Source organism: Ranitomeya variabilis, chromosome 3, assembly GCF_051348905.1.
Source record: "Ranitomeya variabilis isolate aRanVar5 chromosome 3, aRanVar5.hap1, whole genome shotgun sequence".
Taxonomy (NCBI): Eukaryota; Metazoa; Chordata; class Amphibia; order Anura; family Dendrobatidae; genus Ranitomeya; species Ranitomeya variabilis.
This window is the reverse complement of record NC_135234.1, coordinates 727,094,252-727,109,140: the sequence shown is the minus strand read 5'-3', so window position 1 is coordinate 727,109,140 and position 14,889 is coordinate 727,094,252. Positions and strand designations below refer to the sequence as shown.

Below are 14,889 nucleotides of genomic sequence, written 5' to 3'. Positions count from 1 at the left end.
CCCAGCTACTCTCATTCCAATTGATGTAGTGGATTCAAAAGGGGGGGAAAAGGAGGTAGGCCAAGGAAGACCACTGTTTTTGCAAAGTTTGTCAGAAGAAGAGCTGTTTGATGCATACCATGAGCATGACTGTATAGCCCTTATGGCTCAAGAAACTGCAGGGTTTTCACATGTTTCTGATGTACCTCTCACTAATCCAGATGTTGAGCTTTTTGTAGATGGTTCAAGGAGCATCGGAGAGGATGGCCGGTTCTACACTGGGTATGCAGTGGTCACACAGCATGAGGTAGTAAAAGCTGAACCACTCCCTCCTCATATGTCGGCACAGGAGGCGGAGCTGACGGCACTCATTGAAGCGCTTAAAGGGGCTGAAGGTAAACGCTACACCATTTACACAGACTCCAGGTACGGTTTTGGAGTCGCACATGACTACGGCCCCATATGGAGGGCAAGAGACTTTCTTACATCAACAGGTACTCCTATTAAGCATGGGCACCTCATCAAGCAGCTAATGGATGCACTACTACTTCCAAAGGAGGTTGCCATAGTTAAGGTCAAGGCACACACCAGGCTTGCGACCAACGAAGCACGAGGCAACGACAAAGCAGACAGAGCAGCCAAGGAAGCTGCAAGGAAACCACGGCGACACGAGACCCCTGCGGCCACCCCACTGATCATGGTAAGCACTGAGTGTAACCAGTTGGACTTGAGTATCTTACAGGCTCTGACTCGGCAAGCAACCGGGGAAGAGAGAAAGGTCTGGTCGAAGGCTGGAGCTCAGGAGCGCGAAGGTTTGTGGAAGGTGGGACAGCGGGTGTGTCTGCCAAGATCTCTGTATCCTGCAATGGCCCAAGCGGCCCACGGTCCAACGCACCTGTCTAAGAACGGCATGTGTGCTCTGGTGGAGAAGCAATGGGTCGCACCTGGTTTCACAATGGTTGCTACTAGGTTCACACAGGCATGTCTCACATGTGCACAACACAATCCAGGAAGTGTAGTAAAAGTACCACAAAAACACACACCTAAGCCCCTCTACCCGTTTCAACGACTGCAGATTGACTTCATACAGCTTCCCAAGGTAGGAACGTATGAATATTGTCTTGTGTGTGTTGACCTCTTCTCAGGGTGGCCGGAAGCTTTCCCGATGCCAAAAGCTACTGCACGAGCCACTGCAAAGAAATTGATGTCAGAAGTCTTCTGTAGATTCGGACTGCCTGAAACCATAGAATCTGACAGAGGTACCCACTTCACTGGAGAGGTAATGCAAAATGTCATGCAAATGTTAGGGGTTACACAGGCGTTTCACACCCCCTACAGACCACAAGCTAGTGGCAAGGTAGAACGGCTAAATGGTACACTTAAGCTAAAAATCCAGAAAGCGAGTGAGGAACTGGGGAAACCATGGACAGAGCGTTTGCCTTTAGCTCTGTTCTCCATCAGGTACACGCCTAACAGGAAGACAAAGGTGTCCCCCTTTGAGGTTTTGTTTGGGTCAGCACCAAGACTAGGCCTGTACTTCCCACAGACACTGCAGCTTCAGTGTGACAGCCTCACCAGCTATGTCCAGAGCCTTCAAAAGAGGCTCTCATTCGTGCATAAACAAGTGTTTGATTCTATTCCAGACCCAGAGAGCCGAGAGGGAACCCACTCTCTACAGCCTGGAGATTGGGTGGTGGTCAAAAGACACACAAGGAAGCCTCTGGAGCCGAGGTTTGACGGACCCTTCCAAGTCCTCCTCACCACAGCCACATCAGTGAAGCTTGAGGGGAAGCCCACCTGGATCCATGCAAGCCACTGCAAGATCCTGGAACGGAAGAGTGACCATCCTGCTCCTGATGATGATGATGACCTTTCCCCAGAGAAGACAGACGGCTCGGACAAGCCAGCACGACGCTGATAATAAAATAGCCCCACTTAGACTTGACTTTGTGAAAAATGTGGACTGGATACATTACATTTGTTATAATCAACAGAGATTTCTAAAGTATACTAGGGAAGCACTGATAGACCTGGTAAATCACTCCATGGACAAATAAAGATGCCATCAGTTAAATCACACACATAAAATTTGACACTAGTGAAGATATGAAAATTTGTGATTGAGAATAGGATATGATCTCCCCATCCTATGGGGGATTCGGCCGAAGAATTGACAAGAAAGTCCGACATTGGCACTAGGCCAGTGACAGCACCTATGGGTAAGAGGTAGAATCATATCTAATCTCAAAAGGGGGGACTGATAGGGAAATCAGGGACCACCTTAATGTGGCCTATAATTCACATATGGGATTCTTAGGCTGACAGAATATGTCTTGACATGTCTGAGGCTTTGCTAAGTCATACCTGCTGACTTCTGATTAAAGTTGTTGACGAGAGCTAGGTCTAATAAAGATAAGACTTAGACCCTTAGCCCCTGACATGGATAAACCTGAGTTACCCCTTATGTCATAGTCACCCTCTCAGAGATGTCCTTATTAGGAATTAGACCTGATAAATTATAGGATGATTTCATATGTAATAAACAGCTGATTGGTGGATAGAATGTATACGCCTGCTTGAACGTGTATATAAGTTCATGTCTTAAGGTACCGTCACACTAAGCAACGTCGCCAGCGATCTGTGACGTTGCAGCGTCCTAGGGAGTGATATCGCTGTATTTGACACGCAGCAGCGATCAGAATCCCGCTGTGAAATTGCTGGTCGCTGCTAGAAGGTCTGCACATTATTTGGTCGCTAGGTCGCCGTGTATCGCCGTGTTTGACAGCAAAAGCAACCATACCAGCGATATTTTACACTGGTAACCAGGGTAAACATCGGGTTACTAAGCGCAGGGCCGCGCTTAGTAACCCGATGTTTACCCTGGTTACCAGCGTAAAAGTTAAAAAAACAAACAGCACATACTCACCAGCGCGTCCCCCAGCCTCTGCTTCCTGACACTGACTGAGCGCCGGCCCTAAACTGAAAGTGAAAGCACAGCGGTGACGTCACCGCTGTGCTGTTAGGGCCGGAGCTCAGTCAGTGTCAGGAAGCAGAGGCTGGGGGACGCGCTGGTGAGTATGTAGTGTTTGTTTTTTTAACTTTTACGCTGGTAACCAGGGTAAACATCGGGTTACTAAGCGCGGCCCTGCGCTTAGCAACCCGATGCTTACCCTGGTTACCCGGGGACCTCGGCATCGTTGGTCGCTGGAGAGCGGTCTGTGTGACAGCTCTCCAGCGACCACACAGCGACGCTGCAGCGATCGGCATCGCTGTCGCTATCGCTGCAGCGTCGCTTAATGTGACGGTACCTTTAATAAACCAGGTTTATGGCCTGATCAGATACCACATCTGTCTGTGTCCATCACTCCGGAGAACTCACTCATTTGGCAGCCATCCAATATCCCAAAAAGGGTCTGACTTGCAGACCACCTCAACAATATTATTAAAACACAATGACTCTCCTTTCATAGAAAAGGGTTATACAGAAATGCAAAAAATCAGTACAGTCGCTTATGACAAACACACACTGTCTATAAAAAATATGGTGCTGCCATGCTTCTGCTCTCTATTGCTGTAAAAACGAGGAAAATAAAATGTGCATTTGTAATTCAAATGCAGGAGAAAGTCACTGAATCACATTAAGAACTGCTGTTGGCACCTCCCATATTTCTTTCTCCCATATATTTGAATCTCTGTATTATTCAAAACTACTACACTCACCTTCTTCAGTCCTGAAAGTTGAATAATATACTGTACTAATATCTGGAGTAGTTGTTCAGTGTCTTAGGGCTTTCTCTTCCTACATATATTGCTAAGCTGTTAAGCTCTTACTTCCTTTCACTATACTAAATTACCCTAAAACAGCTGCTGCACTTCCTGCCTCAGCTTTTATACAGGCTATATAAAATCGATCTTGATGAGCAGCACTATACCATGTGAAATCTACAAGGCATTATGTAGAAGAGGTCATGTCATGGCTGATAGAATCTTCTGCAATTTTTAAGAAGGCAATGCACATTTTTTTTCCTATTCACACAAATTAAATTCAAATTGCAAATTGTTCAAATTTGCTGTGACCTGCAAATTTCATATTATTCAACACACATTTTATTTGATTTATCTAAATCATTTCTCCCATTTCTAAAACACAGGCATAGTCATGGGTATATTGAAACTCGTGAAAGGAATATAGGATATAATGACCAGATTGGCAAAAGGCTTAATTTCCTCCCACAAATTTAATGGCCTGGCAGTCCAGGAAAAAACTACAAGATAAAAACATGGTAGTATAAAGCTGCAATAAAATTATTCAACCCTTATTGCAAATTAGGTTTATTAGCAAAATGTCTACGTAAAATGTCCAAACGTTCTGTTTGATATGAAATGGTTGTCTGGTCACAAGATATTGAAGACTGATTCCTAGGACAGGTCATTAATATCAGATCAGGGGTGGTCCAATCAGCAGTTGGTCTCGCACGCCTACCGACCAACTGTTACAGACACCAGCGGCAACTGACTATAAACACGGAGCTACATTGTGCACTGCCAGTTACTGCAGATCAGCTGTTCTTTTCTTGTGGCAGATGCTGAAGGGTCCTGCAGATCAGCTGCTATTCAAGAGTATACACTAGGACCTGATCTGCAGTACTAAGCAGTGGCCACTACAAGCTGAATGTAACTACAATATGCACCTTAATTCAATATTTATATCTGGCCACCGCAGGGGCCTACCCACCTGATTGGTGGGGATGTTGGTTGTCAGACCCCCACTGATCTGATATTCATGACATCTCATGAGGATAGTTAATCGATATGTGGTGACCAGACAAAACTTTTGAACCAATCGAACAAAAGCAAATGAAATAACTTAAAACAACTTTATTTAACAAGTTGTTTCTCCTAATTCAGCACAAAAATTTTAATGGCATTCTTACATTTTTTCAACCCCTTCATGACAAACATTGTTGCTATTTAGTAGAGCTCATTTGGCTGTTATAACCTGTTGCAAACATGATGTATAATAAGATATTAACTTCTGGCAGTATTGCTGAGGAATCTTTACCATTTCCTTTCCAACGGCCTCCAGTTCACTAATACTGATAAACAGAATCTATTTTGCTATCCACATGCAGCAGTTTTCTATTCTCAGAGGAAGGAAAGCAGCCCTAGAGTATCACCGAGCCACCACCATGCTTCACAGTAGTAAGGGTGTTCTTTTCAGCACTTGCTTAATTTTTCCTCCTTCAGCCATACCTCAGATTCATAAGCCTGAAAAGTTTCAGTTTTGTTTTATTGATCCACAGAGCAAAGTCTCCAATCTTCTGTCCATTATTTATATGGCTTTGAGCTTACTGGAACTGACTTTTTATTTTGCCTTTGGGTCAGTAGAGGTGGTTCAGTCATGGAGAGCTCCAGATTTTAGCATGTGCCTTATTATGTGAACTGAAGCCTCTGTTCCTGCTGTCACTAAATCTTACTGCATGTTTTTTTGCAGTCACTTGAAGGATTTGACCACCTGCCTGCTAAATATTCTGGTGGCAGCCGGTGACAGCTTCCTCTTCCTGTTACGTCCAGGTAGTGTTGCCAATGAACTTTTTACTTTGAAACTGTGAGATGTCCATCATTCTATATCGCTAGGAACATTCCTTGCCTTTACTATTTTATTCCTTGTTTATGCAAGACAATGATCTCTTCTCTTAACTTTTTGGATCACTCTCTTAACAACTCAATAATATCAGTGATCTGATGGGGTCATTGCCGTGAGAAATTGGCTAATTTTCCTCAGGAAAGCTGCCTGAAAATGGCATCTAAAGAATACACTACTAAAAAAATAAAGACACTTATCAAGAAGGGGTGGTATAATCATATTGTATTTTTAACCTACTATAGGAAGCTCCACTGAGGCTTATGTCAGAAGCTTTGGTAAATAGTATTCGGACGTTTGTGCTGATGGGCTCATTGACTGTAATGATGCAGACAGAGTCACTGTGTGGTCTGTCAGACATCATTTTCAGCTGTATCCACCTATTTGAGGTGAACTCCAAGACGTGGTCAATGCATCTTGCAGCCTGCCTCAAATTGGGGTATACAGCTGAAAATAATGTCCAGCAGAGAATTATTGATGTCCATCTGCAGCATTACAATCAATGTCCTCGTTAGCACAAACGTCCGAACCCAGTGATCCATGACTTCAGATTTAGGCCCTGACGCCACCAATGACTGTACGCTAAAACGCAATATGAATATAGCCTAATAGTCAAATTGTTCTTGTTTGATTGGTTTATCATAAATAGCAAACAAACATGTTTGTTAATTTTGCTAATAAATCTAATTTACATAGGGTGGGGGTGGGAGGGTGTTTGAGTAATTTCAATTTCAGCTGTTCATACCATTTACCTACACTATACAGTACAGACCAAAAGTTTGGACACACCTTCTCATTTAAAGATTTTTCTGTATTTTCATGACTATGAAAAATGTACATTCACACTGAAGGCATCAAAACTATGAATTAACACATGTGGAATTATATACTTAACAAAAAAGTGTGAAACAACTGAAATTATGTCTATATTCTATATTCTAGGTTCTTCAAAGTAGCCACCTTTTGCTTTGATGACTGCTTTGCACACTCTTGGCATTGTCTTGATGAGCTCCAAGAGGTAGTCACCGGGAATGGTTTTCACTTCACAGGTGTGCCCTGTCAGGTTTAATAAGTGGGATTTCTTGCCTTATAAATGGTGTTGGGACCATCAGTTGTGTTGTGCAGAAGTCTGGTGAATACACAGCTGATAGTCCTACTGAATAGACTGTTAGAATTTGTATTATGGCAAGAAAAAAGCAGCTAAGTAAAGAAAAACGAGTGGCCATCATTACTTTAAGAAATTAAGGTCAGTCAGTCCGAAAAATTGGGAAAACTTTGAAAGTGTCCCCAAGTGCAGTGGCAAAAACCATCAAGCGCTTCACAGAAACTGGCTCACATGAGGACCGCCCCAGGAAAGGAAGACCAAAAGTCACCTCTGCTTCTGAGGATAAGTTTATCCGAGTCACCAGCCTCAGAAATCGCAGGTTAACAGCAGCTCAGATTAGAGACCAGGTCAATGCCACACAGAGTTCTAGCAGCAGACATCTCTACAACAACTGTTAAGAGGAGACTTTGTGCAGCAGGCCTTCATGGTAAAATAGCTGCTAGGAAACCACTGCTAAGGACAGGCAACAAGCAGAAGAGACTACTTTGGGCTAAAGAACACAAGGACATTAGACCAGTGGAAATCTGTGCTTTGGTCTGATAAGTCCAAATTTGAGATCTTTGGTTCCAACCACCTCACCTTTGTGTGATACAGAAAAGGTGAACGGATGGACTCCACATGCATGGTTCCCACCGTAAAGCATGGAGGAGGAGGTGTGATGGTGTGGGGGTGCTTTGTTGGTGACACTGTTGGGGATTTATTAAAAATTGAAGGCATACTGAATCAGCATGGCTACCACAGCATCTTCGGGCGGGATGCTATTCCATCCAGTTTGCATTTAGTTGGACTATCATTTACTTTTCAACAGGACAATGACCCCCAAACACACCTCCAGGCTGTGTAAGGGCTATTTGACCAAGAAGGGGTGCTACGCCAGATGACCTGGCCTCCAAAGTCACCAGACCTGAACCCAATCGAGATGATTTGGGGTGAGCTGGACCGCAGAGCGAAGACAAAAGGGACAACAAGAGCTAAGCATCTCTGGGAACTCCTTCAAGATTGTTGGAAGACCATTCCCAATGACTACCTCTTGAAGCTCATCAAGAGAATGCCAAGAGTGTGCAAAGCAGTCATTAAAGCAAAAGGTGGCTACTTTGAAGAACCTAGAATATAAGACATAATTTCAGCTGTTTCACACTTTTTTGTTAAGTATGACGCGGTACTGTATAAGGTACGCGTCTCTGACTGGGGAGCACAGTGATAGAGCAGCACGGAAAGGCTGTCAGTGCCAGTTCCCCCCTAGCATCACTTCCCCTTAGTGATGCACTAATTGAAGACCCCCGGCCGGCCAGCGGTAACTGGAGGGGAGGGGTCCTACGGCCACTCCTACAGGGGTTAAATCCAGGTGTCCGGCCGGGAACTTCCTCTTTTCCTCCCGGCGGACACATGGAAGCTTTTGTCTGCCCCTGCAGTAGTGATGTTGGATCCCCTGTTCTAGACCCTACAGAGGAGAGCGGCGCAGGAAGGTGAGAACTGGCTTCAGGCCCCTCTTTACCGATATCAGGGCTCAGCTTCCTGCGCTCTCTCCCAACCCCCTGCCCTCAATTCCCGTAGCTGGTCCGGCCGCGGCCTCCCTCATGCCCGCTCTCCCGGGGCCCCTTGTGGCCAGCTCACCTCTGCTGCTAACCAGCTCGCCAGCTGGGGGGAGTCCTGTGCTGCGTCCCGGGGGGACTGAGTATAGGTCCCCTGCGCAGGACCCTCTCTGGGTCACGCAGAGAGCAGAGGGTTTCGCAGCGGCGGACATCAAGGTGGCCTCCCGGAGGCGGTGGGGGAGGGCCGGGCGCCGCACCCGCCAAAAAAGCCAGCTGTTCCCCCATTGTCGCCGAGTCGTCGGCCTGCGCCGGGCGGTGTCTCCTGCTCCGGTGAGCGGCGGCGTGCAGGATGGCGGCGCCGGGCAGCGCGGGGCATTGCTCCCTCCCCTGGCCCGCTCCAGCTGATCTCCCAGCTGTGCGGGGCGGGCGGTCTGCCCGCTTGCTCCGCACCCCGGAGCGGCTCCGGGGAGAGGGGGGGTGGCATGCAGGATGGCGGCGCCAGGCAGCGCATTGCATGCTTCCTCCCCTGGCCGCTCCGTCGGATCTCCCAGCTGTGCGGGGGGGGCGGGCGTTCGGCCTGCTTGCTCCGCACCCCGGAGCGGCTCCAGGGAGAGGAGGGGGCGGCATCGCCACTTTGCAGCGGCCGGCGTCTTCCTGCTCCCTCCTCCTGCTCGGTCCGGCGCTCGGAAAGCTCCGCCTACCCACTTCCTGTTCCCGCCCACCCACTTCCGGTCACCGCATCATAGCGCTGGAAACAGCGCTGGCCAGCCCTCGGTTGCCTTCCCTGCGGGCACATATATGTCGCCCGCAGGGGGTAACCTGGAGGCTGGCTCTAACGCCACACGGTCCCCAGAGCGCGCGGATCGGTCAAACCAGACCGATCAGCGCGTAGATTTCTCACCAGGCCTGACCTCCAGCATACCCCCGGCAGACGCAGCACTGATGCCTGCTTGGGGGTATCAGGGGTCAGGCCGTAGAGGTCACAGGGCAGCTGATGAGCGCATTGTTCGGTCCAATAGGACCGAGCAAGGCGCTCAACAGCTGTACATCGGGAATCACTGCGAAATATCAGTAAACGCGCACCAAACACGGACACATTCACCCCCTCCCACTGCCCAAAGTCCTAATAAATAAATAAAAAATAAATAAATAAATAAAATAAATAAATAAATAAAAATAAAAAATAAATTATCCGCTGCCCCGCCAAACTCCAGCCATGGGGCTGAATACTGCCACCTCCTAACCCCCCCCCCTCTTCTAAGTAGCACTACGGGACCGTATACCGCCAATATTCCCTCTAGTAATGTTAGAATCCCCTCATTACACCGCTGAGCAACGGCGGATGAAGGCGTAGACGCCGCGCGTCCTCCCAATCCTCGGATAGATCCCGTCGCCATTCGCGCTACCACTCTAAATGCCCCACCCGTCACCGATGCAGACTCAGCTCCCATAGGGCCGCCGCAGATCATCAACGTAGTCATCAACTACATCCGAGGGGTCCGACGTATCGCTGAGCCCGGATAGGAGTCATTGGGCACGCGACAAAACTTCAAAATCACACGCACCCTCTAGGGCTTTCAGCCGGGGAGAACAATCTCCCGCGGCTTCCAGCCTCTACAACAACCACGCAGTCGCCGAAAACAGAACCAGTAATCCGCCACGATGTGGTTGTAATCGGGCTCCAACGCACGATACTCAGTGCATCGGCCAACACATCGGCCAGTCCCTCGCTGTAGCGGGAGCCAGAGTTTCCCCGTCCTGCGACATCACCCTGTCAACATCTGCAGGGGTTTCCTCCAGGCTCGGAGTACACTCGTCCAGAGTCACACAGCGGTGAGTGTACCAAGGGTGGCAAGGAAATGTTACAAGAAATGGAGCTAACCTCAGCGGTAAAGGAGTTAATCCTACAACTATCACACTCGAGCAAAAAAGTGGTGAACAATACAGCCACAATCCGCTCAACGATTATACTGACATATGGTCACTGTTATCAGTGGACCAACTAACGGTGGATAAAGCCAACGATAGGAATTTCGATAGGGGGAGATCAAAATTGCATTAACCATGAATAATCGGCTACAGGCCTTCGTAGTATTGGGCTGTATTATGGGCCAGAAACATCCGGAATGCTGCTCCGAATTGTGTGTATATCAGGACACGATATAAAGTTCGTACAAGTCGCAAGGCGGTTCAGCCTGGCGGCGGTATGATGAGGAGTTCTGCAGGCGTCTGGCCCGACAGCCCGATCTAGGCTGGGGAGGTTAAAGCAACAGTCGTATGGTTGGCCCCGTGGCTAAAGCTCTACCCCAATAAGAACAGCTACAAGCGGGATTCTCCGACGGGTTATTCCCTTTAGGCTAACAAGAACGCCAACCCTATCCGATAGCCTAAAATCGGCTCGTGAATTTCCCCAAATCCATAGACTAAAAATTTAAAAGGAGGTAGAACTGGGTAGAATACCAGGCTCCTTTAAGTCGCTCCTCTTCAAAAACATTAAAATATCACCGCTAGGCATTATACCAAAAAGGAACCCGGTAAATACAGCCTAATCCATCTTTTATCTCACCCAAAGGGCAATTCGGTTAGCGACGCAATTTCCCCAGAAAAATCCTCTGTCTCGTACGCTTCTTTCGATGATAAGGTAGTAGAATAAGTCCGGGCAGCCGGACCCGGCGCCCTGCTAGCCAAATCCGACATAGAATCGGCATTCCGTTTACTACCCGTGCACCCCGAAAGTTTCCACCTTCTGGGCTGCAAAGTGGACCAACATTACTACTTTGACATGTGCCTCCCGATGGGATGTTCCATCTCATGTCACTGTTTCGAGCTATTCAGCACCTTCCTAGATTGAGTAGTTCGGTACGAGACAGGCAGTAAATCCCTAATTCACTACCTCGACGATTTCCTGTTCGTCGGCCCCAGAAATTTTAACCTCTGCTCCGATTACTAGAAAAATTCAAATCTAGCTCACTCAAATTCGGTATACCATTGTCACCGGAGAAAAAGGAGGGACCATGTAACGCGTTGCCCCTTTTTGGGCATCGAAATAGATACCAAGGCGATGTTTTTCCGCTTACCAGAGGATAAAATACTAAAAACCCAGCAAATGTTGAAAGGCTTTCGTGAAGTAAACAAGGTAACCCTACAGCAAATGCAGGCATTATTGGGCCTACTGACGTTCGCCTGCCGCGTAATGCCGGTGGGCAGAGAATTCTCGCGCAGACTTTCTTTGGCAACAAAAGGTGCTTTGAAACCCGGCCGTAGAATTAGGCTCACTCGTTCGCTAAGAGATCGCAAGCAAGGGTTTAGGGCTGACAATAGGGTGGAACAAAACAGAGGGTTTTGCAGCAATCTACAAAAACCAAAGGACAAATCTGATTGGCCAGAGCAATGGACGTCATCAAAGTGGGGGCAAGACCCAGCCCTATGGGAATTGTTTGCGGTTGTAACGGCATTGGAGTTATGGGCCGATTAGTCGAGAAACATGAACATTCATTTCCAAACAAAAAAAAAATTAAAAAAAATGCGAAAACAGCAAAGAATTTAAATCACATGTCTTCTTCATCCTTCATACTCGCTCTCTGGCGCCGGCTAGCGCTGATATGCCTTGAAAACAATATTTGGTGTAGGGCCACCGTGGTGGCTGAAGTTGACGATAATATCATTAACCCACTGTTATTTTCCAATTGGCAGGCTTTCAAGATCCAGCAGCCCAACGCGCAACCCCAGGGTATTACGTGTCCACTGTCCCTGTGGGACACAGTGGCCAATCACCTGGCAGGGGTATGGTAAGGCTTGGGAGGAGTGGTGCTCACTAAGTTAGGGTAGGCCAGTCGATGAAAGCGATGGAGCACGAAGCGCGGTGACAACTGATTTTCTATTACGGATGAGGGAAGACGGGGCGTCGGGCACGGCGGCACAACGGAAATTATCGGGGCTAGTATTTTTCTTTCAATTATTGGGAGGGGTAGACGTAACTAAGTCCTTCTGCATAAGACAAGCCATAAAAGGTTGGAAAAGGCTTCAGCCAAGAATGTTGCCGCCCCATTTCTCTGAGAATATTGCAGGACCTGATTGCGATATCCCCGTCAGTCTGCTCATCGCAATATGTGGCGGCCCTCATACCGGCAGCTTTTGCGACCGTCTTTTTCGGAGCACTGCGTATTAGGGAATTGCTACCGCGGTCAAAAAACGCGTCGGAAGGAGGCCTAATTAATGAGGACATAGTTATATACAGCGACGCCCTGCGCATCAGGGTTTGAAAATCCAAATGCGATCCCACCGGTAGGGGCACATGGGTCCCGGTTAACTCTACAGAGGGCTCAGCTTGCCCGCAAAAAATTGTTAAAAGATACGATGTGATAGGACACGCTGGTAGATTTTTCTTCACTCAATCTTCACTCATACAGACGGGTCCCCTCTGACCAAGTACCAATTCCAGGCACAGTTCAAGCTATGCTTAAAAAAAAAAAAAAACGCAAATCCAAAGTAGTATGGAACACAGTCGTTCCGGATAGGGGCGGCCACAGAGGCAGCTAAGGCAGGAGTGTCAAGAGGCCGAAGTGCAGAGAATGGGTCTTTGGAAGTCCGCATGCTTCGCCAGATACATAAGACCCGACTTGCTTAATTAACATGTGTTGTCTCTTACAGGGGTTGAAGTTTGGGTTGTAGGAGATTCCTACGTATACTGGGCCGAAGAGAGGGCCAAACTGCGGCCGGGAGGAACAAATCTTTACCTCCCGGGCATAAACGTTAACTGGAGGGATGTCAGAGGCCTCCAGTGGAGGCAGGTGTTCAAGGAGATGGTTGGCATAGCAAGGATGGCGGAGCACCTGGTGATAATGGTCTTACACGTGGGTGGCAATGACCTTGGCAAACAAAAGGTGGCCGAATTGTACAAATGGGAGACAACTGATATGGATTGGTTCAGCTGTCTATTCAGGAACATGTTACTGGTGTGGTCGGATGGAACACCACGGGACCTATGGCGAGGAGCAAGAGATAAAAGAGCCATAGAGCGGACAAGGGGTAAATTCAATGCTCGGATTGGAAAATGTGTGAGGAAGAGGCGGTATCGTGATTCGTCACCAATACCTACAAGGGGATAACACGCCACAATTAAGACCGGACGGAGTTCACCTAACGGACATTGGCCTCGATAATTCTTGTTGGGTTTACAGGATGGGGTTGAACAGGCCCTAACATTGATGGGTGGGGTCGGAGTCCCGCGTAGGTAATACACGGGATCCTCCGTGGCGGAAGAAGCGGAGGAGGGCAAAGGTCGTAACCGGTCGTTGGGCCAATTCCCCTGTCGATCACGGACAGGAGCTCGGCGCGAGCCGCTCGTTACGATATGTAATTGCCTTTCTCTGATTATTTAATTAATAAACTGTGACCGACCTGTTCAACCCACCTAGGACTGTGTGTGTTTCATTACGGGATTGATGGGAGGGGGGAAGGCACTGGTTACGACACCCAGGTCTCCACAGTCTATAATTCCACATGTGTTCATTCATAGTTTTGATGCCTTCAGTGTGAATTTACAATTTTCAGTCATAAAAATACAGAAAAATCTTTAAATAAGAAAGTGTGTCCAAACTTTTGATCTGTACTGTATGTATTGGAGACTTGTGGACATTGTGCAGTTGACAGGGACACGATATGTTTAGTGAACTTGTAACAAGATAAAGCTTTTCTGGGTTAAAGTATTTTCAACATATTAAAGAAAAATCAATATTTCTCCTGTATCCCAGTCTGCTCTTAGTTTTCACTGGCGCTTAATAGAAACAATTGTTTGCTTTACTATCCCGCGTTGTTGGTGAATTACACATACTTCTTTCTTGACTGAATAGCCAGCTATGTGCCACCCATAAACTGTGGAGTACTTTACGGATAATACATTTATTACAATCTGGTAGCCTTGACTGTGCTTCATAGATCTTAGTTTCTTAAGTGTTGTTAAGGTCAACATTGGTTGACGCCACTTCATATAATTATCACATTTGTACCATCATTACATCCCTTTACCCACCCCATGCCCCCATAATTTCTTCTCTCTTTCTCCTTTTTTGTTTCTACTTTTCATTCTATAGGTCTATTCAATATTTTGTTGGCCCAGCAAAAAATTTTCTCCGTCTTCTCCAATCTGCCAAGCCACGGAAATCGGACTCCTCTGAGATGTCATCTGAGTGCAGTCCAAGGTTTTCCACAGACTTATTGACTTGCATGGCTGATTGAGATCCAAATCAGATCCAATTCGGGCATGCTAGAAGGAGACAGTGATGCCAGTGGTGATTGGGCGCAGGACTGACATGTCATAACAACTGGACGGTAGCCTTGGGAATGCGAGTGCTGACACTGCTGGAACGGCCTCAACACGGGAGGTGAGTATAACTTTATTGTGTCATAGCAACCGGACGGTAGCCTTGGGAATGCGAGTGCTGACACTGCTAGAACGGCCTCAACACGGGAGGTGAGTATCACTTTATTGTGTCATAACAACCGGACGGTAGCCTTGGGAATGCGAGTGCTGACACTGCTGGAACGGCCTCAACACGGGAGGTGAGTATCACTTTATTGTGTCATAACAACCGGACGGTAGCCTTGGGAATGCGAGTGCTGACACTGCT

The 14,889-nt window shown here is 47.5% G+C and overlaps 1 protein-coding gene across 1 annotated transcript; it reads left to right on the top strand.

The window, feature by feature from the left end:
* Positions 1–307: 307 nt before the first annotated feature.
* LOC143817196 (uncharacterized) lies at positions 308–2,546 on the top strand. Its single transcript, XM_077298389.1, has 2 exons — positions 308–1,258; positions 1,623–2,546. Exons 1-2 carry the CDS (start codon positions 317–319, stop codon positions 1,755–1,757), a joined length of 1,077 nt encoding a protein of 358 aa, XP_077154504.1. The 5' UTR covers positions 308–316; the 3' UTR covers positions 1,758–2,546.
* Positions 2,547–14,889: the final 12,343 nt, after the last annotated feature.